This window comes from Taudactylus pleione, unplaced genomic scaffold (assembly GCF_031769625.1).
Source record: "Taudactylus pleione unplaced genomic scaffold, aTauple2 ptg000100l, whole genome shotgun sequence".
Taxonomy (NCBI): domain Eukaryota; kingdom Metazoa; phylum Chordata; class Amphibia; order Anura; family Myobatrachidae; genus Taudactylus; species Taudactylus pleione.
The window spans coordinates 4,271,547-4,299,139 of NW_028284502.1; the positions used below are offsets into that span (position 1 = coordinate 4,271,547).

The 27,593-nt window shown below is 44.8% G+C and overlaps 1 protein-coding gene across 1 annotated transcript in view; it reads left to right on the forward strand.

Annotated features, from left to right (window-relative positions):
- Positions 1-27,593, forward strand: part of ANO3 (anoctamin 3) — a 377,773-nt gene that overhangs the window by 110,030 nt on the left and 240,150 nt on the right. The window contains exon 2 of the mRNA XM_088470460.1: positions 20,107-20,301. Coding sequence (XP_088326586.1) covers positions 20,107-20,301 — 195 coding nt within the window. The remainder of the gene's footprint in view (positions 1-20,106; positions 20,302-27,593) is intronic.

The window sequence follows — 27,593 nt, forward strand, 5'->3', positions numbered from 1 at the left end:
AATATGTTAATACCCAGTGTCTTTGGATTATACCATTATTCACATTATGGAAGGAAAAAAGTCTTCATGTATTGAACATCCCTTTTCTTCTTTCTTTTTTTTTTTTCAGGAACTGTTGAGTCAAATTTTTGAAACAAATTAAATCTATAATTTTTCTCTAAAAGTTCTATATGTTATTGATTCAATAGATGATCCAGTTTCCTCAAAACGCCCAGTACCTACACATTCAGGTACACCGAGTTTGAAAGAGTGCCCCACCTAGTAGTTTTTGGGGCAGATCTATGAAGCTCTGGGAAGTGATAAAGTGGAGAGTGATAAACTACCAACCAATCAGCTCCCAACTGTTATTTTTCAAACACAGCATGTAACATAACAGTTAGGAGCTGAGTGGTTGGTCGTTTATCACTCTGCACTTTATCAATTTCCAGAGTTTCATACATCTGCCTCACTGTCTGGTGATGTCTAATTTAAAACATTTTATGATTTGTTGGGCTGTCATTTTCACATTTTACCCAGTGCATTACCATTTTTAAGGGGAAGCAGTCGGGAAGCCGACAGACGCAATCCCGACCGCCGGCTTCTCGACTGCCTAATCCTGGCAAGGTACAAATGACAGGCGTCGAAATGCCGATGCCTGTCATTTTACCTACATAGGGAGCCCGACACCCGGCTTACCGATCGAAGGTATGCCGTGCGCGGACAGCCGCGGGGGTGGGTGGGTTAGGTTTAGGGCTACCGGGAAGGACTTAGGGTTAGGCACCCCCCCTCGGGAGGGTTGGGTTTAGGCTAGGGAAAGTGTGGGTTAGGGTTAGGCACCCCCAGGGGAGGTTAGGGTTAGGCACAGGCCCCGGGAGACTTAGGTTTAGGCAGCGGGGAAGGGGGGCTTAGGTTTAGGCACTTAGATGGGGGATAGGGTTAGGCACTGGTTGGGGAGGTTAGGGTTAGGCACCCCTAAGTGAGGGTTAGGGTAAGGGGGGGGAATATTAGGGTTACTTACCTTTAGAAGCAGTCGGGATCTTCACCCCTGCCAGGCATGCGCTGTCGGGATTAATACATACCAGGGGCTACCACCAGAAATTATGGGGCCCGGTACTAATAAAATAGGCAGGGCCCCCCTGGGGGAGAGCATAGGGCATGGAATGCTGAACCTTTTTTTTTGGGGGGGGGGGCAGGGTAGGAAAGGCTGGAGTAGGGGGGAGGCACAGAGAAGGGAGGGCTGTTAGGAGTAGGGGGGAGGCAGACTCTGGCAGAGGGCAGGGGAGGCTGTCTGGACTTGGGGGGGCAGACGCGCAATGAAAGGCTATTGCATTAGTAGGACTTATGTACTTACTTATTTGCTGACTTCAGCTGGTCTGGAGAGAGCGGGGGCCTGGGTTGCAGGGCCGCAGCAGTGCAGTTATGCACCAGCAGCCAGCTAGAAAGCGTCGGTGTCGGTGGCACTTCAAATATGGCACTGACCGCGAGCCAATCACAGCTCGCGGACCAGCAGCCAATCAGGAGCGGCCGCTGCTGATTGGCTTCTCGTGGGACAACCAATCAGGAGCAGCCGCTCCTGATTGGTTGTCATTCTGCAAGCAGCCAATCAGGAGCGGCCACTCCTGATTGGCTGCCGTTCCACGAGCTTTAATTGGCTCGCAGCTGGCAACTTATTTGGAATGCTGCCTGCACAGCGCTAGGTCTTCTCCCTGGCTTCCCATATAATAATGACCAATATATTAATTCCGACATTCGGGCCCTATCTCTCTCTGGGCCCGGGACTACAGGCCCGGCAGTCCTCCCCTGTTGGCGGCCCAGATACATACCGATCCCTTTTTAAGTACAGACTGTGTTAGAATCAGGCTTTTTGCTATCTCGGAAAGATGGATAACTGCTGAGGCAAGAAACACAGTAATTATTTATCACTTTATGGCACCCCCCCCTCCCCCCACCAACACACACACACACACCTTTTTGGCCATTTTGAGTATATATTCTTTACTGTATGAGGAGAAATAAGCACTGATGCTATTTTCTGGAATTTCCAAGTCTGCTAAGAAAAAAAAACCACAGTTACATTTGTGTTGGTACTACATCAAAAATTACTGATTTTGGAATTGGAACAGCCCAATTCATTATTTGCTCCGCCCATGTGATCTAGGAAATCATGTCAGCTAAGCAAAGGCAGCCATTTTGTGGACTGAACCAGTTTTCAATTCGCTATAAATGATTGGCATTACTGGGAAGAATTGAGGCACTACAAATGAATGAGAAGCTGAATTTATAGACTGCATTTGCTCCGCCTACAAAATGGTTTCCTACTGTAGCCTCTGTACATTTTGCATATAACGCAAAAAAAGTTATTGCAATAAAGACTGAATTAAAACATGAGGGAAAAGTTTGTTGAATTCTTTCAACCCTGTGAAGATTTCATATTGACAGTAAAGATAAATTAACTGTTTTTATTGACTACTGAGCAACTTTTCAGAAATGCTTGTTTTGCTGCAATACTTACTACTAATCACACCAATGTACTTTCCCAGCATTTAGACAATAACTCACTTGGACAAGAAGGAATAGCCTTACATTTTATAAAATGAAATACCTAATAATATAATAAACATATAATACATTGAAAATACACATGTTAAATCGTAAAATACTCTCCATTAAGTAATAAGAGACCTGTATTGCTAAGAGTTCTGCCTCCTATATGAATTACAGTTTTGTTAATTCAAAATATTTTATGTAAGAATTTGAGACAATGTTTTGGATATTTTATTTGAACCTTGTTACTTTTTTTATTTATAGACAATTTGTCTCTTTTTTTTGTTTTTTTTGTTTTGCAATTTGTCTATAGAATCTCATTCTCCCAACAGAACAGCATTAATAATATTCTGAAACTGATGAATATCTGCTTAGGCTTCCAGTGTATAGTTGCCAACATTATAATAGTTTCCAGGGCCATTTACTGTAGCTGTTGAGATGATGCATCTATTGTAAACAAACCATGTCCGATAGGTTCTATATTGGTGGAACTACAGTGGGAGCACTACAATCCTCATCATATCACTTTCAAAGTGTTTTAGGAATCATACAATCATACTAAAACAAAATATTGAAACTAAACATTTTCATTATATATATTTATATATATATATATATATTTATATATATATATATATATATATATATATATATATATATATATATATAGTACATAAGATGGGATAACACAACCACTGATCAATTAGTTGCCTTCAGTCTTTACACTTGTAGAAAGTGGTAGCTATAAAATGATTGACGAAGTATATACTGTATGAGAACATATTACAATTGTATCAAGTATGCTCAATTTCTGTTTTTATTACACTATGCACCCGACACTCCTTTTTCCGATTGTCGTTCCCCTTCTGCAGACAATAGGGCTGATGCATAGCTGCGTGTACGTCTTATGTGTTTTATCGCTTTGCATTCTCTGTAGCCAGGCACACATTAGTCACTGAACACCACTAGCGGCAATGGGGAGTCGTTTCTAGGCCAAGTTCAGCGAGGTTGTGTCAATGTACCAGCAGAATTGCAGGCTCTGCAGGGTGTTGCGGGCTCTGCAGGGTGTTGTGGGCTCTGCGGGGGTGTTGTGGGCTCTGCAGGGTGTTGCGGGCTATGCGGAGGTGTGGGCCATGCGGAGGTGCGGGCTATGCAGAGGTGCAGGCTATGCGGAGGTGCGGGCTATGTAGAGGTGTGGGCTGGGCTATGTAGAGGTGTGGTCTATGTAGAGGTGCGGGCTATGTATAGTGACAGGCTATGTAGAGGTGTGGGCTGGGCTATGTAGAGGTGTGGGCTATGTAGAGGTGCGGGCTATGTAGAGTTGCGGGCTATGTAGAGGTGTGGGCTATGTGGAGGTGCGGGCTATGTAGAGGTGCGGGCTATGTAGAGGTGCGGGCTATGTAGAGGTGCGGGCTACATAGAGGTGCGGGCTATGTAGAGGTATGGGCTATGCAGAGGTGCGGGCTATGTAGAGGTGTGGGCTAGGCTATGTAGAGGTGTGGGCTGGGCTATGCAGAGGTGCGGGAGTGCGGGCTATGTAGAGGTGCAGGCTATGTAGAGGTGTGGGCTGGGTTATGCAAAGGTATGGGCTATGTAGAGGTGTGGGCTGGGCTCTGTAGAGGTGCGTAGTGTTCACTCTAGCTCCGGCGGCAGGCAGGGTGCCGGAGCTAGAGAGGGCAACTTTGTGTGCGCGGGCGAAAAGGGGGCGTGGTCATACAAGGGGGCGTGTCTATAAGACGCGTCCCCTTTTCATCATACTTGGGGGCGTGCCCGGCACTTACGGACATGCCGGGCAGCCCCCAAGCGCTGCAAACAGGGAGAATAGATGCCAGGCGCATGCGCCCGGCGTCTATTCTCCGGCAGTGACCGGGTCACCGCACATTTCTCAACCCGCGGGACACTGCGTCCCGCGGGTGAAGACTGCACCCGCAGCCTGTGAGGGCAGGGTGCTTTTTGCCCTCCTTCTGGAGGGCAGGGTGCTTTTTGCCCTCCAGAAGGAGGGCAGGGTGCCGCACCCTGCTAAAACAGCCTAGCGGGAACGCTAGGTGCGGGCAATGTAGAGGTGCGGGCTATGTAGAGGTGCGGGCAATGTAGAGGTGCGGGCTATGTAGAGGTGCGGGCTATGTAGAGGTGTGGACTATGTAGAGGTGTGGGCTGGGCTATGCAGAGGTGCCGGGGTGCAGGCTATATAGAGGTGCGGGCTATGTAGAGGTGCAGGCTATGTAGAGGTGTGGGCTGGGCTATGCAAATGTGTGGGCTATGTGGAGGTGCGGGCTATGTAGAGGTGCGGGCTATGTAGAGGTGCGGGCTATGTAGAGTTGCGGGCTATGTAGAGGTGTGGGCTATGTGGAGGTGCGGGCTATGTAGAGGTGCGGGCTATGTGGAGGTGTGGGCTATGTAGAGGTGTGGGCTATGTAGAGGTGAGGGCTATGTAGAGGTGCAGGCTATGTAGAGGTGTGGGCTGGGCTATGCAAAGGTGTGGGCTATGTAGAGGTGTGGACTAGGCTATGCATAGGTGCGGGGGTGCGGGCTATGTAGAGGTGCGGGCTATATAGAGGTGCAGGCTATGTATAGGTGTGGGCTGGGCTATGCAAAGGTGTGGGCTATGTAGAGGTGCGGGCTACGTAGAGGTGTGGGCTGGGCTCTGTAGAGGTGCGGGGGTGTGGGCTATATAGAGGTGTGGGCTGGGCTATGCAGAGGTGCGGGCTATGCAGAGGTGCGGGGGTGTGGGCATGTAGAGGTGTGGGCTATCCAGAGTTGTTAATGACATTTCCGTGCAACGTTGTGACCTACGTACCCTTAAACTGTCATTATTCTGTGTGTGTATTACAACATATTGGGCACAACAGAATATATGTTAATGCTACATGAAATGAATGTTGAAATAATTGTTAAATAAATACACATAAGTATGAGGGGTTTCCAGATGTGCAGTTCATAGGTAGAGTAGACACAATCTGACTGTCTGGTTGTGAATTGTAATCTCTGACTAAAGTTCTGGGCACAGAACCGTATACTGTATAAACAGCTCTGCACACTAAGCTTGTTCACTTCCTTTCCAAATTCATTATGGAGCTCAACAGAGGCCACTGGAGAGCCATGATCTTCTACGAAATCCTGGGACAGTAGGAAAATTTTAAAAAACTGCGAGCTGCTTTTGGGGAAGAAGCACCATCCCGAACCACTGTGTTTGAGTGGTATGCAGAATTTTGTCACAGGAGATGGCAGGAACGCTGCAGCCGACCTGTGTCTGCCATTACCGAAGATAACATTGCTGCCAGGCAGGCCATAGTTGAGGTGGACACCAGGGTGATCGTGACCCAGTTAGAGAAGGAGATAGGCATCTCATCGGGATCCTCTGCATGCTGAGTGCCCTACTCGAGAGCTGAAGGAGGCTCAGAAGACTTGGAGCCGCAACATGCTGACCGGGTTTGAAGACAGTTGTTTAAACTCTGTTTTCATCAGTGGCAATGAATCCTGGACAATTTGACCCCGGGACCAAACAGCAGTCTGCCCAGTGAACCCCATTTGGAGATGCGCCACCACAGAAGTTCTGATGTGAGCGCAGCGTGGCCAAGCAGATGGTGGCTGTTTTTGTGGCCAAGACTGGTCATGAAACTACCGTACCACTCGTGCAGCAGCGAACCGTCACTTAGGACTAGTACGCCAACCAATGCCAAAGCCAATGCTATATACTGCATGTTTACAGGTATTCAATGCTTTGAAATATCAATGGAATGTCTATGAGAACTTTACACTGTAAAAGGAGGCATGAGGCATACTCATTCACTCATCATACAAATTTATGCACATTGAACAGCACGATTTACTAAACTTCTTTGGTAAGAGGAATAGTATATGGACACAAAATACACACAAAACAAATTTACAGATTGTTTTAAGTTCAAGATTTTAACAAGAAAACATTTGATTCTGCTCTCTGGTATCTTAGATACAATTAATAAAGATGTAATCTTTCTGGACAGTTTTAATTTTTCAAAGATACCCAAGTTTCAGAATGGGAAATATAAAGTGTGTATTATGCATATTATTTGCATTTTATGTTACGAGTACTTAAAATAGTTATTTTTTAAAGGCTCAAATAAAACCTTTGGTAGCCATCATTTATCTAGAACAGGGACGGGGAACCTCAGGCCCGGGGGCCGTATAAGGCCCCCGGAATAATTTGGTCTGGCCCGTGGAGCTTTTTTCTGCTAGCCTCATCTGGCTAGCAGCGTGCCTAGAATGGCACCCTGCAGCCAGAATCTATGCAGCAGTGCCACCTGGAGTGTCCTTAGGACTCTTCAGATGGTCACACTGCTGCCCTTACAGCTCCCCACAGCATCCTCAGGATGCTCCGGGCATTGCTGTAATCACCGGTGATTGTGGCCCTGTCCCCGTGTGATGTCACATGGAGGGGCTTGGCCTACACCAGGCCGCCAAATAATGTTATATATATCAAAATGGCCCTCTGCAGAAACTAGGTTCCCCACCCCTGATCTAGATTATTAGGATATCTGTCCTTGGTATAGTAACTGCTATTTTCCCAGATAATCTATTATTATTGGACCATCTATTTCTATTACTTTTTAAGTTCATTAATTTTATGCCTATTTCTTTACACTTTTCAGTGAATTTTTATCAAGAGGTAAAGGGGTATCAAGGTATCAAGATTATATTAGATCTAATTAAATTTTTTAGAGCAATTTCCATTGTTAATAACAATTGGGTGCAACACTATTTATCTTTTGGAATAAGTGGATAGAAGGGTCTGCGTGCCATCATGCAGCACCTGTACTGCACATATGTAGAACGGGTCCTGGGCACACGCAGATTCCCGATAATCTTGAATTTGCATTTATGGGCAATGCTGATTTAGCCCCACACTACCCAGAATTTCAGTTCAATGTTGAGACAAAAAGCATTTACTAGGACTTCATGTGAACCAACATAACCATGCCTTTGAACCCCAATTTGGAGTCTCATCAAGGTTTATGAATTCTTAGAACTTTTTAAACTTTTTTAAAACTTTTTTTTTTAGCTTTCTCTAAGATTTGAGCAATCCTGGTGTCACAATCTGCACAAATTTTGTGACTTGCCTTGCCATTTGCTGCAGGTCAGGATTTCTGCCTGACCTTGTTCGAGAACCATGCACTGACATCACCATCATGCACTATGGGCCTGATTCAGACACGCTCACAAGGGCATATCGCTCGCAAGCGGGTCGATGGTGGCCCAGTGCGCACGTGCGAGCCCCGGAGCGAGCGCAAAAAGCACTCACTTTGTGGCTCACTACAAAAGGCGGAGGCTATTGATGTTGATCGAGCGCTCGCCCCATTTTGTAGGAGTGGTGGAGGGGTGGCTTCACATACGGAGGCGTTCCCATTCAAACGCCTGCTGTTTGTGGGCGGCCCCACTGACATCACAAGTGATGTCAGTGGGAGAGCTTCTGGCTCTATTAGAGCCAGAAGCTCTCTGGGGCTTGCGGCCACGAGACCCTACCACAAGGGTCTCGTCGCAAGCCTGATGGTCACGATGGTCTTGACCATCGCGACCATCATCCTGGCCGCTTGCAATAGCTGTGGGTGGTCACCTACAGCTATGCGAGCGGCCAGGAGGCCGCTCCAAAAAAAATAAAAAACACCCTGATTCAGAGCGAGCGCTCTTTCAGAGTGTCCGTCTCTGAATCAGGCCCTATGTCAGCTGCTAGCATTCTACCAGTGAGAGTGCTCATGCCTCAGCTGACCTCAGCAGCCTATCAGGGACTGGCAGCAGATTCATATCCCCTGTGAGAATTCCCACTGGTGCCAGAGCAAAGAGTTACTTCCTAGTGTTAAGTTCTATCCTGTGGCTCCTTTGTGCAGAAAACCATTACTGCTACCTGGCTCTATATCTACAGTTCTTGTGTCCTGATTGTGTGCTGCTGTATTCCAGCTCAGTGCAATCACCAGCTGCACTGATCAGATGATCCCTGCAATCAGCCTCTGCAAACCTGTTCCTGACCCTGACTTATTTCTGACCTGCTTTTGTCTGATCCCTGGCACTGAGTTTGGTTATCTGGTTCTGACCTTGGCTATCTATGACCTGCACACGTCTGCTCCCTGGCACCTTGTTGTCCATTTGGTTCTGACCCGGCCTGTTGACTACGCTGAGAATCTTCTCCATTACATCCAGAGTACACAGCACCTGTATAGGGGAACCTATTCTGAGGGCCGCGACCTGTGTATCGGACGCAGCCAAGCCAATACCCTCTTGCGAGGGTCCCTGGTGAACATCGCCGGCACATTAGACTCTGTGCTTCAGAAATAGGTCACGCCAATCCCCAAATACGGGTTGCGTTCATTTACCCTCTGAGAGTTGCGTACAACTCCAATGTTCTTGATGATCTGCACATGCACAGGATCCGTACTGCACATATTCAGATCTCCTTCTGCAGGCTCGCTCACAGTGCCCGGGTGCCGCAGCCTGATTGACAGGCTGCGGCCATTTGGAGTTGGCGCCCGATTTTTGTTCAGTATAGTTGGAAGTTGGGACCTATAGAGTCGTTTAGTGCGGAGCAAGTGCAGTTGCAGGGGCGGACTAGCTTAAACTACACCTCTCAGCTGCAAGCTGCGGACGGAGCAATATTGTGGGTTGAACCAATTCTCCGCTTTGGAGCCTATCAATTAATTATGCCTCATTAATATAAAGTCAGGCCTCATAAATATTAACACATAAATAAATATTACTGGCCAGTTGCAAAATAGCAAATGACAATATCAGCAAGACCTCATCAATATTAATACATAAATATTAATGGTCAGTTGCAACAAAGCTCTTTTTGCTGTAGGATGAATGGAACTACCAGATTAAGTAAATAATTAGGTCAGTGGTGGACATAGACAACAGAGAGAACCTGAGCAGGCGTTGGGAGGACTACAGCCATTGCAGTGGGTATGTTGACTGAGACCCAAGGGGAGATGTCACCGATCTACTATTCAGAAGAGCAGAGTGGGGATATCATGAATGGATCAACATCGCTGCCACCAATAAAATGCTATGGGGCTTGGTAATGCAGCTATACAATCTTGTTTACAGGTACAATATACTCTTTAGGCCTCATTACACTGCTCATTAGTGCTATTGCTACTGTTTATTATCCAGGACTGTCACTCCTTTGTCACTCAGAGCATGTGATTACATGGCCTTTCCCAGCATAACAGTTTAGATGCAGTGAGTTCGATAACTGCTAATCTGCTTTGATCAAGTTAGAAATGAAAGCAAACATGTGATTGGTTGTCATGAATTGATACCTTTGAACTATACTGGTACAGTAATAACTGTAGGCATGTTTAATCTCCCAGGTGATGCAGTTGTTCTCTGTTGGCCTGGTAACAGAATGAAACATTCAAACAATCTGAACAGAAAGTACTTCCAACTTCTTTTTTTAATTGCTTAACATAAATATTAGTATCTCCTGACATAGAAATAAAAGATGAAAGCCATTTTATGTAGTCTTTGTTCATTTTGTACAGCAGAAATTATGATAAACTAAAATAAAACTATGGAAATATAAAAAAATGTAAGCACTTATGACATTATAAACAAATAGTGCAATTCTATTATTTATTAAATGATACACTACAATAAATTGTAACTGCGTTTATAAAAACCCCCAACCCTCATTATTGCTCTGGCAAAGCCATTGGAACCAATTGTCTGTTGGTGCATACACACGGTCAGATATGTCAGATGAACTATTGAACGATTTTACCAACGATTTGAACGATTTCAGACTGTATTAAAATGAATGGAATAATCCAAATCTGACTGCAAACACATCAGATGTCAGATATCATTATCTGACAAGCGGGAACGCGCATCGTTCATCGTTACAGGTTCACATGTCAGATTTTCTTTCAGATTTGAACGACTGAATGATTTTTAAAATCGTTATCATTCAGATCTGACAGAAAATCTGACCGTGTGTATGCACCATAACTCCCATCTTTCCTGTTGTCAATGGGACGTTCTGTTATCTATGCATCACAGTGCATATGCAGTAAAATGTATGGCATCAGTCTATCACACACAAAGTAGTAATATATACGGAGAAATACATATAACAAGCCTAACAACAGCAGAGATTTTGTACAGGCCATAATCCTTGAAATATAGGGACAATCAGATCTATTAGGGACAAATTCTCAAAATCCAGTACAGTCCTTAGACATAATGGACAACGTAACAACTATAACGGGTAAATTTACTAAAGTGAGAGTTTTTAGAAATGAGTTTTAGAAGAGATGTTGCCCATAGCAACCAGATTCTGGCTATTATATTCTAGAAGGTGCTAGTTAAATGTTAATTAGAATCTGATTGGTTGCTATGGGCAACATCTCTACTAAAAACTCTCACTTTAGTAAATTTCCCCATAAGACTGATTCTGAGCAGGACGAAAAGTGACTGTAAGTGCAAAAGTACAGATCAACATCGACAGCTGCCCCGTTTGTAGCAAATTTCTCACTCACTCCGGTACTCGCTCATGCACATTGCGCACGCCGCTCGTGCGCAGTGCCCCACCATCGATCCATTTGCGAGCACATAGCACTTGCATGCGGGTCTGAATGAGGGCCAGAGCTCTCTGCCACTGCATATGCTGCATGTGATGTACGTGCAGATCGCATTTTCCTGTTAGCGATGCATGTGTCCGTGTTTGCACCTGCGTCTGACAGAGAAACAGATCCTGCGGCTTCATGCTTATTTTAGTCATTTCTGTTGTTTTGGCTCCGATTGTCTGTCGCTGCTCTAAAACATTATCTACATGATTATAAAACAATAATAGATAGGATGGATTTTTGCTTAAAAACTAATTAACTGTGTTATCAATCCAGAAGGTCTCAATGTACTATTATATATCATGTTTTGGTCTTTAAGATCTGCATATCGGGCTGAGAAGAGTATATGACAACACCAGTGTATGGCACTGACTTCTCATTGTAGATAAAGAAACACAAGTACAGCAGAACTGCACAGCCAAGATAAGGGAAACGGGCAGCAGGTCAATAATTCCTCTTGTTCTAATCTAATTACAAATCAGCAAGAAAGGCTAAGGAGAGTGCTACATCTACAATCTACTGTCATTTTCATATTCATTGGTAATATACTACTTTTATCGCCACTGCTCCTACTATGCTGTAGGAATTTATATTTCTATCCCTCCATCTATTGTTTGTGTGAGGATGTAGTTATGCAGCCGCCGGTCTCAATACCGACATCAGAATCCAGATAAGAGATTTAAGATAGGCGTCGAAATACCGACTCCTATCTTAATCCCAACGCCGAAGGATGCCGGACCGAACGCCGAACGAGGTAAGTCCGGCCGCCCTTAGTGTTAGCGCGCGCGGGGGGGTTAGCATTAGGGTTCCTAGCGGGGATAGGGCTAGGTTTTGGGGGGAAAGCTAGGGTTAGGCACCCCTAGGGGGGAGGGTTAGGATTATGTACCCCCGGGGGAGGTTAGGTTTAGGGTGCGGTAAGGTGGGGTTAGGGTTAGGCACCCCCGGGGGGAGGTTAGGCACTAGGGGGGCAGGTTAGGGTTAGGCACCACTAAGGAAGGGTTAGGGAGGGGAGACGGGTTGGGATAGAGTACATACCTTCCCTGGCGGGATCTTCTCCCTTCGGGCTGCCGGCGCCGGGACTTCATACCTATTCTGTTTGTGTACACTTTTCACGTTCATCACCAGAAGGAACAAAATAGGAGCCTATTCATCATCCCTCCAATAATAATAATAAAGTAAGCAACTCGCCGCAAGCAATTTAGTATTGCTCTGGTGCTGGGACAGCTGATCTGAAAAACAGATGTCCCTGCATTCCCTAACACTGCTACCTAGGTTACTTAACGATGTGCTGTGCCTGCCGACTGCATATGCCTGACCTATACAGCGGCTGCAGAGCATGGCATGAGTGGGGAAGGGATGGAGGGATCCAATCAGATCCCTCATCGTAACCCCAGACTTCCTTCCCATGGGAAGGAGCTAGGCTCCAGGATCAATGCAATCAGAAGATGGTGTTGGTTTCCGCAAGCAATCTACTAAAAACGTTTAGTTTCAGAGTTTGTTGAATACTAGGCAGCCCCATAATAATAATAATGAGTGGGCCTGTTACTTAACGCATGCGGAAATGCTAGTTTCTGCATATGTAATAAGTCAATTAAAGATGATGAATAGGTTTCTTTTGATCCCTATTTATAAAATGTGGTTATATTGATAACTTTTGAGGCATATTGCTTTGCGGGGACAGTCTCTGGACATATGCGCATGTGTAGTGGGCTTTCAGTTCCACTAATTAAAATTTTAATTCCAAAGTAAATAAATTGTACAAAAAATAGATTAAACATATTTAAAAACCTTTCAATCATGGAAAAAATAGCTTTATGCAAAAACTATTTTTTTTTTTATTTTTTCTTATCAGAGATGCTTGATAAATAGCCTTCCCCATACAAAGGTATAGGGAAGCCATCAATAACAATACCTGCCAAATCTTACTACTGGTGATACTGTGGCTATCTTCGGCAGTAACCCCTTTATATATATAGGGTGATATGAAAAGAAAAAAGTTCTATCGCCATGGAAATAACCTGTCTTTGTCAGCAAATGAGCTTGTTGCCCTCTTCATAAATATATCCCCCTTCCTCCCCAATGCTGTCCAACTGATTGTTAGTGGGCTTAATATATAGTTCAGTGTACCTGTGTGTGCTTCCATTCTGTTTTGTTTGCCACTTGTTAGGATCCAGACTGCTGGCTAATATAAGTATATTAAAAGGTTCATTAATACTGCTCACAGCATCTGTATCCCACACTATTTCACAGTGAGCCCAGAGCTTCACTATTTACCAGGATCGTGCTGTTTACATTGGTGTTTCTCAGTGTCGGCTTTTAACACCTCACAGATACTGGTGCGTCTTCTCTTCAGGGGCCTCTTTGGATTGCTTACTGTATAATGGGGTGTGGTATATGAGTTCAACATTTCACTAAGGCCCTGATTCAGAGGCGCTCGCTATTTGCGAGCGCTCGCTCTGAATCAGGACGGGACGTTTTTTTTTTACCCCGGCTTCCAGGCCACTCACTAAGCTGTGGGTGACCACCCACAGCTTTAGCGGGTGGCCTAGCGATGGTCGCGATTATCGCGACCATCGGGTTTGCGACGAGACCCTTGTGGTAGGGTCTCGTCCACCGCAAGCCCCAGTGAACTTCCTGCTCTAATTGAGCAGGAAGTTCACTACTGACTTCACTTTCGGAATGCCTCCGTTTGCGCAGCCACCCCCCGACCTGCCTACAAAATGGGGCGAGCTGTCAATCAACATCGACAGCCTCCCCGTCTTGTAGCGAGCCCTGGAGCGAGTGATTTCTCACTCGCTCCTGGGCTCACGCATGCACGGCGTGCACACTGCCCGGCCTTCGACTCGTTTGCGAGCGGGTCTGAATCAGGCCCTAAGTCCACAATAAGAATATTGACATGAGAATGTCGCCATTCAGAAATTCGACATGGTTTCAGTGTTGATATGTAACTTGTCGACATGGACAATGTTGACAATGACATGTTCAACACGTTGACATTATGCATGTCGATACTGAGGATGTCAATAGTACTGTCTAACCCTAACCGCAGCCTTACCGTCATCTTAGCTCTCCTATGTTCATAATGTAAACATGCAGAATGTCGACATTTTGAACATATCGACATTCTGGAAAAAGCTGCCGACACTGGACCTCATTCAGAGTCGGTCGAAGCGGCCGCACGGTCGTATGCCACCGATGTTCGCTATACTGCGCATGCGTAAAGTTCGCAATGCGCGTGCGCAAACTAGCCGCTACGATCAGAAATTTCTCTCTCCTTGAACACAGCCAGGTTGGTAGTTTGAGTGACAGATGGTGGCGTTTGTGGGTGGTAACAGGGGAAGGTGCTTGAAAACGGGGGAGTGGATATCCGAACGCAGGCGTGCCTCATTATGCGAACGGCATTTTATGGGAGTGCATACGGATTATGGGAGTGCATAATTAACAAAGTAGCATCATGGCACATGTGACCTGGGAGGTTTTTACACTGACATGATCGTAGAGCTTAAGGGAGGGTATGGTCAACCTTAAGCTCTATGACCAGTTCCGATGGTTCCCGATGGTCTCGATTAATTCTTATATGCCCGGAGATGACGTGTAATGCGTACGAGAAGGGGGCGTATTTTTTTGTCTTCCGACCGCTTCCTTCCCTTGGTCGGTCAGCTACTGATCCGAACTTAGGGACGCAACTTGCGAGGGAATCATTTGAATATCCGGCCCCTTTTCCCGTACGACCGTGCGGCCACTTCGACCGACTCTGAATGAGGTCCTCTATGTCGATGATGTGACTGCATACTGTATAATGTACATTGTGAAGCTCGTTAAAAGTATAAACACAATTATTATTAGGGACAAAAAAAACATGGTAGATAAGTAATTCTGACAGTTATTTTGAGCATTGCATGAAGATTGGAGTTTTCACTTCTTTATTGACAGAACCTCATACATAATCCAATTTGTAGATTCGCAGACATTGCAGTTTACGGGATTACAATACAGAAAGGAATATAGATGTAATACAACAGTAAAGAGGGAGATAAGTAGCCAGATAGCTAAATGTTCCTAGTCTGAAATTTGTTTACTATTGTAACATTTTTGCCAAGGTTGTTGTTCCTCCTGACCTGCCACTATAAGGAGATATAACAGTAACAGCATACACACAGTCACATAACACCCTATTCTGGGACTAGCGTGCTGGTTGATGATATACTGTAGTAGATAGAGCCATCCACTGTCTCCGGTCCTAATGCTGAAGCAATTAGTAATTTTTGGATTATCTAGATTGCCCATAATGCAGTGACAGAATGTAAATGGTTTGCCCACCCAGTACTGATAACAGTCACATCACCTATTGAACTTATAGTTACACGTGAATAAACAGTGCTGTTCTTATTAGCCGGCCATGTGCCACTGATACATACCTCGTCATCCATCTCCCAATAAGAATCATCAGAGGCTGAACCAAATAATGCAGATCCTACATGCTATATTATCTTGAAAACAGTGGGCCTGATTCAGACCCGGTCGCAAGCGCTGAGCGCTCGCAACCGGGTCGATGGTGGCCCACAGCGCATGCGCCCGACGGAGCCAGCTCCGTCGTGCGCATGCGTGAGACCCGGCTAGCGACGGGCAATCCGTCGCTCCGGGTCTCGCACCAAAGGGGGCGAGCTATCAATGTTGAGTGACAGCTCGCCCCCTTTGGTGGGTGGGCCGGGGGGGTGGCTGCCCAAATGGAGGCGTTCCCATGAGAACCCCTTCCATTTGGGGGCGGCCCCACTGATGTCAGTGGAGAGATTCCGGCTCTGTTAGAGCCGAAATCTCTCTTGGGCTTGCAGCCACAAGGGTCTCGTCGCAAGCCCGATGGTCGCGATGGTCTTGACCATCGCGACCATCATCATGGCCGCTCGCAATAGCTGTGGGTGGTCACTCACAGCTATGCGAGCGGCCAGGAGGCCGTTCTAAAAAAACCAACCCCGGCCCTGATTCAGAGCGAGCGCTCTGTCAGAGAGACCGGGTCTGTATCAGGCCCAGAATTCCTTTATCCTGACCTTTCTCCTGCAGTTAAAAACGAAAAAGTCAAGGACATACAGCAAGATGAGTCTGCCAGTTAGTTGCTGTGACATTAGCGTATCAGAGCCACTATGATACTTTGGAAATCACTCAGACTCACACACTCGCAGGTGGAAAAAACATGGACGTACTGTATGGCTTTCCTTTAGCTCCCAACATTCCAGACTAGCTAATGAGCACTTTTAGGCAATGTCCTGCCATGATGCACCCTGACCCTCCCTGACCTACTGAAAGCCATGAGATATTGCCACCAAATGGTGAAGCTCCACCTTTTTTAGGCTACATAACAGTAAGAACAGTCCAGCCTACAGTGCATTGGGAAACTGACGGTGGCTTTGCCCTCCTAAGCAATGACTGATATTGCTATATAATGCAGCAAGCAGCATTATTTGAATATTTAAGTATGCAGTAAAACACAGGCTTTTAGGTAAAATATTATAAGCATCTACAATACAGACATTCCTCACTTAACAACCTACTCGTTTAACAACCATTCGGACTGACGACCTGCACTCTGACCAGCTGGAACCCATAGTACAATGACTAAAATGTTACTCTGAATGTCTTTTTTTTTTCATAACTTTAATTGTACTGTACAGTATGTAAGAGTTATGCAAAGTAAAACAGTTACAGTATCAAGTTTGATTTTCCTTTATACCTTTTCTTTATTCAGAATACATAAAAATTATTACCTCCTGGTTCCTCGTTTAGTGACCAATTCGTTTAACGACCTAGTCGTAGGAACGGAACTCTGTCGTTAAGTGAGGAATGTCTGTATATAACATATTCTGATGGGAAGGGAAGGTGGAAGTCAGATTTGGGTGTAAAGTTGTGTCTGTACCTCCTTAATCCGCAAGGATTTAGTACTCATGATTTTATAGATGACTTGTATGAGACTGTGTGAGACTGTGGGGCCTATTTATCATCAAAAGCAGTATGTCCTCCGATGATGAAGGATTGAACTCACAGCGGGAGAAACGTGACACCGGGGCAATTCATCATTGCTCCAGTGAGGGGACAACTGCTCCGAAAAGCAGCTGTCCCCGTGGAAAGTATCGCAGCTACTTCTGTAGCTGCAGTACTTACCTGTTCCCGTCGTCCCGGCTATGCATGTGTGTCCTCATGTCACGCATGCGAAAAGCCGCCCGGAGGGAGGGAGAAGTCGGCGGAGGGATCCGCTCGGATCCCTCTTCGCATCCCCGGAACTCCTTTCCGTCTGAAGATGGCGCTTGTTCTTGGCAGCAAACTCCGAAAACTTGAAGTTTTCGGACTTTGCGGAAACCCGGGGGGGGGGGTCCTATATTAATGATGAATAGCCCGGTAACCTAAATATGCAGAAACTAGCATTTCCGCATGGTTAACGGGCCATTTATTGTATGATGAATAGGCCCCTGTGAGAGACACACTGCATAGATTTAGGCCTTTTTTGTGCTAAAAACACATTTATGAATGCAGGTCCATGTCATACTTGCCTACTTTTGAAAAAGCATTTCAGGGAGATTGTAAAAGCAGCATCTATGAGCAAGGCGGTAAAGTGGGCGTGTACTGCTACATCTGAGAGGCGTGTCCTAATACTGACTTACAGTACATCCACATGTAAATGCTCCCAAAAGCAGTCAGTAAGATCTATTTGTTGATGAAAACACACTGATACTTTTTAGAAAATACATGTGGCCATAGGGATCACTGTGCCTTATAACCAGTACAGGAAAATTACACTAATGATCCCACTTGAATGTATATATCTCTGTTTGTTTATTTTTTTATATAACAGCTGCATATTGGGGGTAAGGTGCAATCAGGGAGATTGATAGACTTTTCAAGGAGACAGGGAGATCACTGGTATATTTCAGGGAGTCACCCTAACAATGAGGGCTACCCGAACAGGATGAATATCCCGATCGTCCCCAGGTAAGTATTCACTAATCTATTCCCCCACCCTAACCCTCCTTTAGGGTGCCTAACCATAACCTTCCCCCCCAGTGCCTAACCCTATTCCACCCTGTAAGTGCCTAAACCTAACCCCCCCCTTCCCCGCCGCCTAAGCCTAAGTCCCCCAGGGGGGTGCCTAACCCTAAGTCTGCCCCTGGGGTGCCTAACCCTCCCTCCCCCTAGCCTGACCCTAACCCTCCCAGGGGGGTGCCTTACCCTAAGTCCCCCCCGGGAGCCCTAAACCTAACCCTCCCCCCCCCTGCCCAGCTGTCTGTGCTAGGCGCCCGGCATCCCTTCGATCAGGATGCCAGGCGCCAGTCTCCCGGCGCCGGTAAAATGACAGGCATCTAGATTTGGACACCTGTCATTTAACCCTCGCCGGGATAAAGCAGTCGGGAAGCCGGCTGTCGGGATTAAGTCCGCCGGTTTCCAGCCTGCATACCATCTCCTTCAGCCCATTCCTCACATTACTGATCCTTACTATAGATGTTTGGCTTCTCATGTGTTTTTCTGATCATACTAGACAACTTGGGTAATAAGAGGTCATACTGTAGGATGAAGTATTTAACAAAAGTCTCAAATACAATGAAACTGTTAAGTGACGTTTAGGGTACACAGCTTTGAAAGCTTTGCAATACACACGCATCAGTAGCACTAATACACCTGGGCTTTTTTATTTTGTACAATACAACTCCACTAAAAGCTGCATAGACTGTGATGCATAAATTCATATTGATTAGTATTTTGACAAAGAATGTATTTTAGAAATGAATACAAATACTCGAACAGCACTGATATAGACTAGATAATCATATGTAACGGGTACCCTACAAAATAGAATTGTAATACTTTTTTTTATTTGTTTTACTCAAACTATTAAGCATTGGCTCTTATGATCTATGCCAGTGTACTGCCTATAAAGTGAATTCGCAAATGTTGCACCCATCACCATAAAAATATCCAAACCTAGCACCCAACCCACCCCACCCACCTTGTTGCAATCTTAAAAGTGATGCACATGGGTGTCTTGTGAGGATAGCATTAGTGGGGAAAAAACACTGAAAATTTACATGTATACTTGGGAGAATAAATTAAAGTACTAACATCATTTTGGGTAAGAATTATTTCGTCATTGTTTTGCAAACTAAAGGCCCATAAAATAATCACTGTAATCATGTCAGGATACATGTCACAGGCTGCAACATGATGCACCAATTCCCCAATCATCAGGTGTCTGCTCTGAGTAATCTCTCCAGTAATAATGATCTTGTATGTGACGGTGCAGTCATCCATCTCTATATACACAGCATTACACCAAGTACAGCTCACACTAACAAGAATGACAGGGGCTGGAATTGTGTTAAGATGTTCTTTAGGCACTTAGCTAAATTTGTTAAATACATTTTTATTTTTTAGTTTTTCCAGGTCTCCTTTGTCACATCTCTGCTTTATATTTAGTGTTCCAGTCCTTCAGTCCCCAGAGAGCCCACAGCTCAGTCTGTCACCTAACGGGTCTGTGCTTTGTATCATTACACTTGTATCAATCTGAGTGATGTCATGAAATGAAATTGCCTGGTAGAGACTCTATTCATCATGCTCTCCACTCAGTCTGATCAGATTGTATATTATTAAGGCAGGTACCGTATTACTTTAAGCAGAATTTGTAATGTCTTTAATACTTATTGGTGCATTTGGATTTTTCCGAAGCTAGGCTTGCTGCTGTTCTTTGTACAGATGTATGTATCACTGTGTCATTTACCAGCAGCGGAAGGCAGAATAGAACACTTAAACAGTTCTCACTCCCTCGCTGGTTAGCATTTTACTTAGCAGGTGGCACAATACAAATACATCTTTAAGTACGTATTTCTTACAATACGTCTTAACATCATGTGTGGTTTTCTTTTTTGACACATTAATGGAACATGGCATTTGACACTTGTGTGTTGCGGATTGCAGTATAAAGGTCTTTTTCCTTTGACTATTTTAGGCATGTTTAAAAGTAAGAGTGGGACGGATAAAGAGCACCAACTGAAGCCATCGAGGAGAAGCATGCCATGTTTAGCCCAGAGCCAAACACACCCTCAGCATCTGAACAAGCAGTCATTGGTACACCAGCAGAATAGAGTCCAGCCGCAGCCTGTGACTGAGGGATCCTCAGCAATCGATGTAGAGCAACAAAGAGGTGAGTCCTATTGATTTCCATAATGTGATTCAAGGTCAGAATGCTTGGGAGCTAAGAGATACTTCTAGTGATGCGTGGGTCAAGCTACAAGATCTAAATACGATGCTTGGGCAAAAAGTGTAGGGGAAAAAAAAAAATACAAAAAGAAAATATGCTGTTACTGTAATTCAGTATTATCGCTGCCCAGGAGAAAAGACAGAGGCATCATGGATTGTTAACCATGGACAGGCTATGATAAGTACGGGCAGAGGCGCCTGCTATGGCAGCAGAGACTACGACAGAAAGTTAATGCTAACGTAATCTATGAGCTTTTGTAAAACACTTTTGATCTATAAATAATGGATTAGAAAAGAGAATGAGAAATGAGAAAAGACTAATGTCATTTTAAGTTTGTTGTGTAACCCAAATGCGAATCAGCCCACTATATCACAACTCACTATTCAGTGATTAATTCATAATATACTTATTTTAATTGCATTAAATTTGGCTAAATAAATGGTATTATGCGTAAAAACTACAATGAAGAGGAAATGACGGATTTAAACGTTAATAATAATATAAGCAAATTAGTGGTTGTTTTTTTTTTAACCCTATTGGTGTAGCACAGACCACAAACTTCATATTTGAGTTTTGAGACATATGGTATACATTTCTACAAAGGATCCTATTATGAAATTTAAACACCCCTCTCATCCCTTTGTATATTACGTTGCCGAAATGTACATATTACTCTATTAATGATATTACGAGTAGTGTAAATACTTTAACCTGTAGTGGTTACAGGGCCTGATTCAGCACGGATCGCAATTGTACGCAATCAGCTTTGCAATAGCGATCCTTGCAATTATGGTAATGCAGCAGGAAGCATCATGCAACATCGTATACTCTGCGGTCCATGGGCATGGGGTCCCGCAGCCGGCCGCCGCAGATTAGAGTAAGAGGTCAGGAAATCTCCGTCAGCTGACGGAGATCCTGACCTCTTCCCTCCTCCCACCAACGGCGGCAAAACACACCTCCGTTTCAGGAAACGGAGGCCATCGCCGCCCCCTCCCCGACCACAAACGCCAGCAGACTGTCGATCACTGACAGTCTGCTGGCAGTCTGCGTGCGGGATCGCAGACCCATTCTGCATATGCGCAGAATAGGTCATGCGCCTGCGCAGATTCCCGATCATCGGGAATCTGCGTGCACTGCTGAATTAGGCCCACGTTTTGAAACTAAAATATAGATTTTAGAGCTAATTTAGTTTAGAAGGATAAAATAATTTATGGAGATAATGTAGTGGAAACCATTTTAACACCATATATCTAAGGGTAAATTTACTAAGAATTGAGATTGGTCGAGATGTCAATCTCGGGTGATTTTAGGGTTGATTTTCATCTCACAAATTTACTAAAAGTAAAGTCGGGTGAGACAGAGAGAGATTTCTCTCTTGTCACTTGTAAAACTCGGGGGAGATAGCTAACGCGAATCAACTCACCATTGGCAAATCGGAAGTACTTTTCACCTAAAATATACAGTACATCTCTCAAATTTACCAAGAATCGCGATCACAGGCTCGGGTGAGATGACAGCAAACTCTCTGCCCAAATCACTTTTCAAACTCTCCACCTCCTGAGCTGCGAGTTAGCCTGAAACATACACAAATCATTGTGATTTGTGTATGTTTATGCCTTTAATTAGTTAAAAACGGGTTAAATTATTATTTTTTTAAATGACGTGGGCCCCCCCCAAAAGCATAACAAGCCCCGGACTTGTCAGCCTGCCCTGGTACTTAACATTACATGGAACATAGCGAATAGGGTTCCACCGTAATCTAGGTACCAGCACCAGGCTGCAGGGCCAGTCCTGGTTATAAATATAGGGGGGGAAATTGTGTAGCGGTCCCCCTATGTTTAAAACCAGCACCGGACCCAAAATGACCGGGGTGTAATGCCACAGCCAGGAGACCCTATTACCAGGTCTCCAGGGCCAAAGCATTATCACCCCAAGTCGGTCAGGCCACGCCGGGGATCTCAGAGGAGGTGGGGATCCCTAAAAAAGGGGTCCCCCTATCCCGCAACCCCAGGCTTGGTCTGAAGCCCGGGGCTCTTCCCCGCACCCCTGGGCTTTGGGTACGGGGGTAATAATGTGTAAAATTAAAGAAAACTATTGTATTTTACAGTGGAACTACAGGTGCCAGCATGCCTGCCCTTTTGCACTTGTGGAACTACAAGTGCCAGCAGGTGGCCGGCATCCATACCTCCACTGTAAAATAAATAGTTAAATAAAGACATACACACACACACACCGTATTAAATACAAGTTTAATACACACATACACCAATCACACATACTTACCTGTACCAGTCGGTCTGTCCACTTGTCCCAAGTAGAAATCCGTGTGCATGGCCCTGCAAAAAAGATCCTATACTCACCTCCATCCTGGTGCTGCTCTCCGTAGCATCCATGATCTTGATAAAACAAAAAAACTACTTACCTGAACCAAGCCAAACAGACGTAAGTATATGCTGTTACATATACTTACACCTCGCAAAAATGATAGATGACCGAAGTCAGCTGTAATTTCTCACGGACCGCTAGCCAATCAGCAGTCGCTTTACATGTAGTGTTCGCTCATTGGCTGGTTCCACGTGGGTCCCAGCCAATGAGCGGCCGCTACATGTAAAGTGGCCGCTGATTGGCTAGGGGCCCGTGAGAATTTACAGCTGACTTCGGTCATCTATCATTTTTGCAAGGTGTAAGTATATGTAACAGCATATACTTACGTCTGTTTGGCTTGGTTCAGGTAAGTCGTATTTTTGTTTTAACAAGATCGTGGATGCTACAGAGAGCAGCGCCAGGATGGAGGCAAGTGTAGGATATTTTTTGCAGGGCCATGCACACAGATTTCTACTTGGGACAAGTGGACAGACCGGCTGGTACAGGTAAGTATATGTGATTGAGGTATGTGTGTATTAAACTTGTACTAAGTAAGGTGTGTGTGTTATGTCTTTATTTAACTGTTTTACAGAGGAGGTGCGGGTACCGGTCACCTGCTGGCACTTGTAGTTCCACAAGTGCCAAAGGGTAGGCATGCTGGCACCTGTAGTTCCATTGTAAAATACAATAGTTTTCTTTAATTTTACACATTATTACCCCCGTACCCACAGTCCAGGGGTGCGGGGAAGAGCCCCGGGCTTCAGACCAAACCTGGGGTTTCGGGAGAGGGGGGGGGCTTTTTTAGGGGGTCCCACCTCCCGTGAGATCCCCGGCGTGGCCTGATCGACTTGGGGTGATAATGCTTTGGCCCTGGAGACCTGGTAATAGGGTCTCCTGGCTGTGGCATTACACCCCGGTCGGTTTGGTCCGGTGCTGGTATTAAATATAGGGGAACCGCTGTGCAATCCCCACCCCCCCTATTTTTAAAATCAGGAATGGCCCTGCAGCCAGGTGCTGGTTCCTAAATTACGGTGGAACCCTACTCATTTTGTTCCCCGTAATTTTAGGTACCAGGACAGGCTGACAGGTCCGGGGCTGGTTATTCTTTTGGGGGGGGGGGACACCTACATAATTTTCTTTACATAATTTTACCCGTTTTTTTTACAGGTAAAATAAACAAGCAGCTTACACATATCTCACTGATATGTGCAGGATGCTTGCTCGGGAGAGCTAGGCAGAGAGAAAACTCTGCAATTTCGGGTGAGTAATCTGCAAAAAACCCTGAAGAGATTTCTCTTTCTGCTTCACCATCGGCCAACTCGATTTGCCTCAAATCCCCTGTTCTTAAATTTGAGAGATAAAAAGTGATTAAATCAACCCAGTTATGACGAGTTCCAGCGAGATTAATCTCATTGAAAATAGGGACCATCTCGAATCTTAGTAAATTTACCCCTTAGAGTCAATTTGATCCTGGTTTAAACACTATGAAATATCAATGTTAAACAGATATAACTAAACAGCACTCATGAGTGCTGCATTTCAACCAAAAGGCAGCAGAAGAACAAATGACAAATGCTTGTAACATCTTATCATCATTTGAGAAATCTGCTTTTAAACAGAGTTAATACTTCAGTACAGAAAACACTGACAGAAACTTTATATATATACTGTGTGTATATATATATATAAAATTGCAAAATATAGTAAGAGCTCCAATAATCTTGCACAACATCAGTTGTTTAACTTCAATTGATTCCTGGTGCATTTATATGTGGTGGACAGAGGAAGATACAAGTTTTCATGGCAATCACTGAAGCACTGGGCACACCAATAATATGCTGCCTCCTAGGCACATCTGACACTGCAGTAAGTAATGGACACATTTACTACGGATAATACTGTGAATGCAGCTTCGGGAAATGTTGTATTGTCCTGACTATATGGTATTTCAAATACATTAGTCATTGAGATATGTGTCTTTATATTTCGAGTTAAGTATTTTCTGCCCACAGTGAATTTCAGTGGCTGAATTTTGATTTCCGTGTAGGCTTGCTGTTTCTAGTAATGTTTTATTTATTTTCCTTGTTAGCTTTGAAGGCGAGGACGCAGTGTGACAATTGCAGTGTTGTAACATAAGAATATTAGAAAGCTTTTTTATTACTGTGACAGCTTACTGCAGTGATCAGCGGGGTTACAGTAAACAGACTGCAGTGTGCTGCAAAGGCTCCTGTGTAAAGTCATGTAAAAGGGGCTATGACCAATTTAGTCTAGCTACATTCCATAATACAGCAGCCTGGGTTCGCCATCCTTTGTGGAACTACAGGTCCCACAAACATTTATTGCTAGCCAAACCTCAGAGAGTCACAAGAAGTCACTCTAAAGCTGGGTACACACGTAAAGATTTTCTGTCCAACCATCCAACTAGTTGATTGGAATGAAAATCTGGTAACGTATGGGAGTAAATGATGATCAGCAATTTACTCCTAAATGCCAGAAAACAGATTTTTCGTTCAGACAAGTTTGTTAAATGTTTGATCTAAACAATTTGTTCAAACAACAGTTTTTGTCCATTTTCCGGCATTTGGGAGCAAATTGCTGATTGTCATTTGCTTTCATACCTTACCAGATTTTCATTCCAACCAATCGACTAGTTGCATAGGCAAACGCAGGGGGGGTTTCCGTCTGCCTGGAAACCCCCCTCCCCAGCCCACACCATGACCACAATAGAAATAGTAATGTAATAGAATGTTACTAGTGCTGCATGTTCTTCACAGTATCACAAATGAAATAATTAGCACTACCTGTGATTCTTTTAACATGTATCAGTCAGTAATATATAACCTGTGCACCAACTAGGAGATCTGGAAAACATTCACTGTTAGGGATGTGCTACTATAGAGCTCAATATGTACATATATGTCCAGGGCAGTGCTGGGTTCTTCTGCTGCTCCCAGACTCCCGGACTTGCTCTAATGCTCTGGAATGGTGCCCACATCTACAATAAAAACATTCAGCTCAGGCAGGATGACCCTACTGGCGCATCTAATGAGTTACAGTGATTGCTGGTGCTCTATATGCTGGAATTATGACACACAATATACTTTGTATGATGCATATTAAAGCTGGTTAAGTACTAATTCTACCCTCTTCATGGACTGGCCACACTCACTCTAAAATCAAGCATTTGTAAACCCCCCTCTAGAAATCTTGCGTTTGCCACTGAGTTGGATGGTTGGACAGAAAATCTTTACGTGTGTATGCAGCTTAAGGGCTTGGCCATAGTTAGTTGCTATTTATTGCACTATCATTGATTATTTGCTGTGTATAGATGTGTCCTCATACATCTAGCTTCAATATGGCACACAGGGCCTGATTCAGAGCCGCTCGTAAGCGGCCGCTCGTTCGCTCCGAGCGATGTTCGCACATCTGCGCATGCGTATGGGTTTTAGTACGCATGCGCGAACCAGTCAGTGCGGCCGAAAATCGTGTGCTCGCAAAATAGCGAATGCCTGCTAATTTGAGTGACAGGATGAGGCGTTTGTGGGTGGTAACAGGGGAAGGTGCTTGAAAACGAGGAGTGGAGATCCGAACGCAGGCGTGCCAAAAGGTCAAAACGGGCGTTTTAAGGGTGTGCATAATTAACAAAGCAGCGTCATCGACCATGTCACTTGGTTGTCTCTTAGCCTGAACTGTTCGCATGATTGCGGTAGGAAAATCCAACCACAAGCACTGCGAGCAGTTCAGACGCCTTTCGATGTACTCGATTAATCTAATAAATAGCGGAGATGACGTATGATGCGAGCGGCCAGGGGGCGTTTTTTACAAAAAAACGTCCGCATGTTTTGTTCGATCGTTCAGACATAGAGGCATCAACAGACCGCAAAGAGCGAACGGTCAATTTAAATAGCCAGCCCCTTTTTCTGGACGAGCGAGCGCAAATAGCGTCCGGCTCTGAATCAGGCCCACAGTGCGATTTGTCTGGCATTAGTGAGCCGTCAGGTCCCATGCAACTCTTCTAGCGTCGATTAATGTGATATGCGCCACTTGTTTATCTGTGTGCACCTGAGTCTGTATATGAAGCACAACGGAACTTGGAATGAAAAAACCTGCAGGCGCTACATTGTAGCACTTTGTATACAGATTCGGGGACTCGGTCTCACACCGATATACAAGTGTCACATATAAAATGAATCAGCAAACACTACGCCTGGCACTAGCAGAATCTCACGAGAACCGGTGCGCCGAGAAGGTTTTTTTAGCACGCCTGCAGCAAAGATGTGTAAAGACACATCTGTAATTCACATCAACACATTCTAACATTAAGGGGCTGATGTATCATTAATCGCAAAAAAAAAAACCCTGTAATAATACAGTCTTTGCTTTTTATCGTCATTTCCAAATATTTTTTTCCGCCATATGTATCAATGGAGACCTGTATTTGCGATAAAGTCATGTTTTTGCGATATTCACCTCCAACACCCGTTATGTTTCTGCACCTGTCTTTAGGGAAAGCTGATAATAGTGCCATGCCTATTTTAATATACATTTTTTAAAAATCAAAATAATAATTTCAACATGTGCGTTTGAGAAGCAGTGTCTCCACCAGGGGGATGTAGTGGAAGGGGCCCATGAAATAGAGTGTGAAGAGAGTGTGGACAGCTGTCAGAGGGGGCATGGTCAACCTCAGAAGCATGGCAAGCCACTAGAGTGGTCAGACACCAGAGGTCTTGACTAGAGCCATAGTCATTGACATAGCTACAATTTGTGCAGGGTGTGCAGTGTACACGGGCCCCTGGTTCCAGGGGGGCCCACACAGCATCCATATAGTTAAATTTACCTCTCCAAAAAGTATGGGTGGGCATCTACCATCG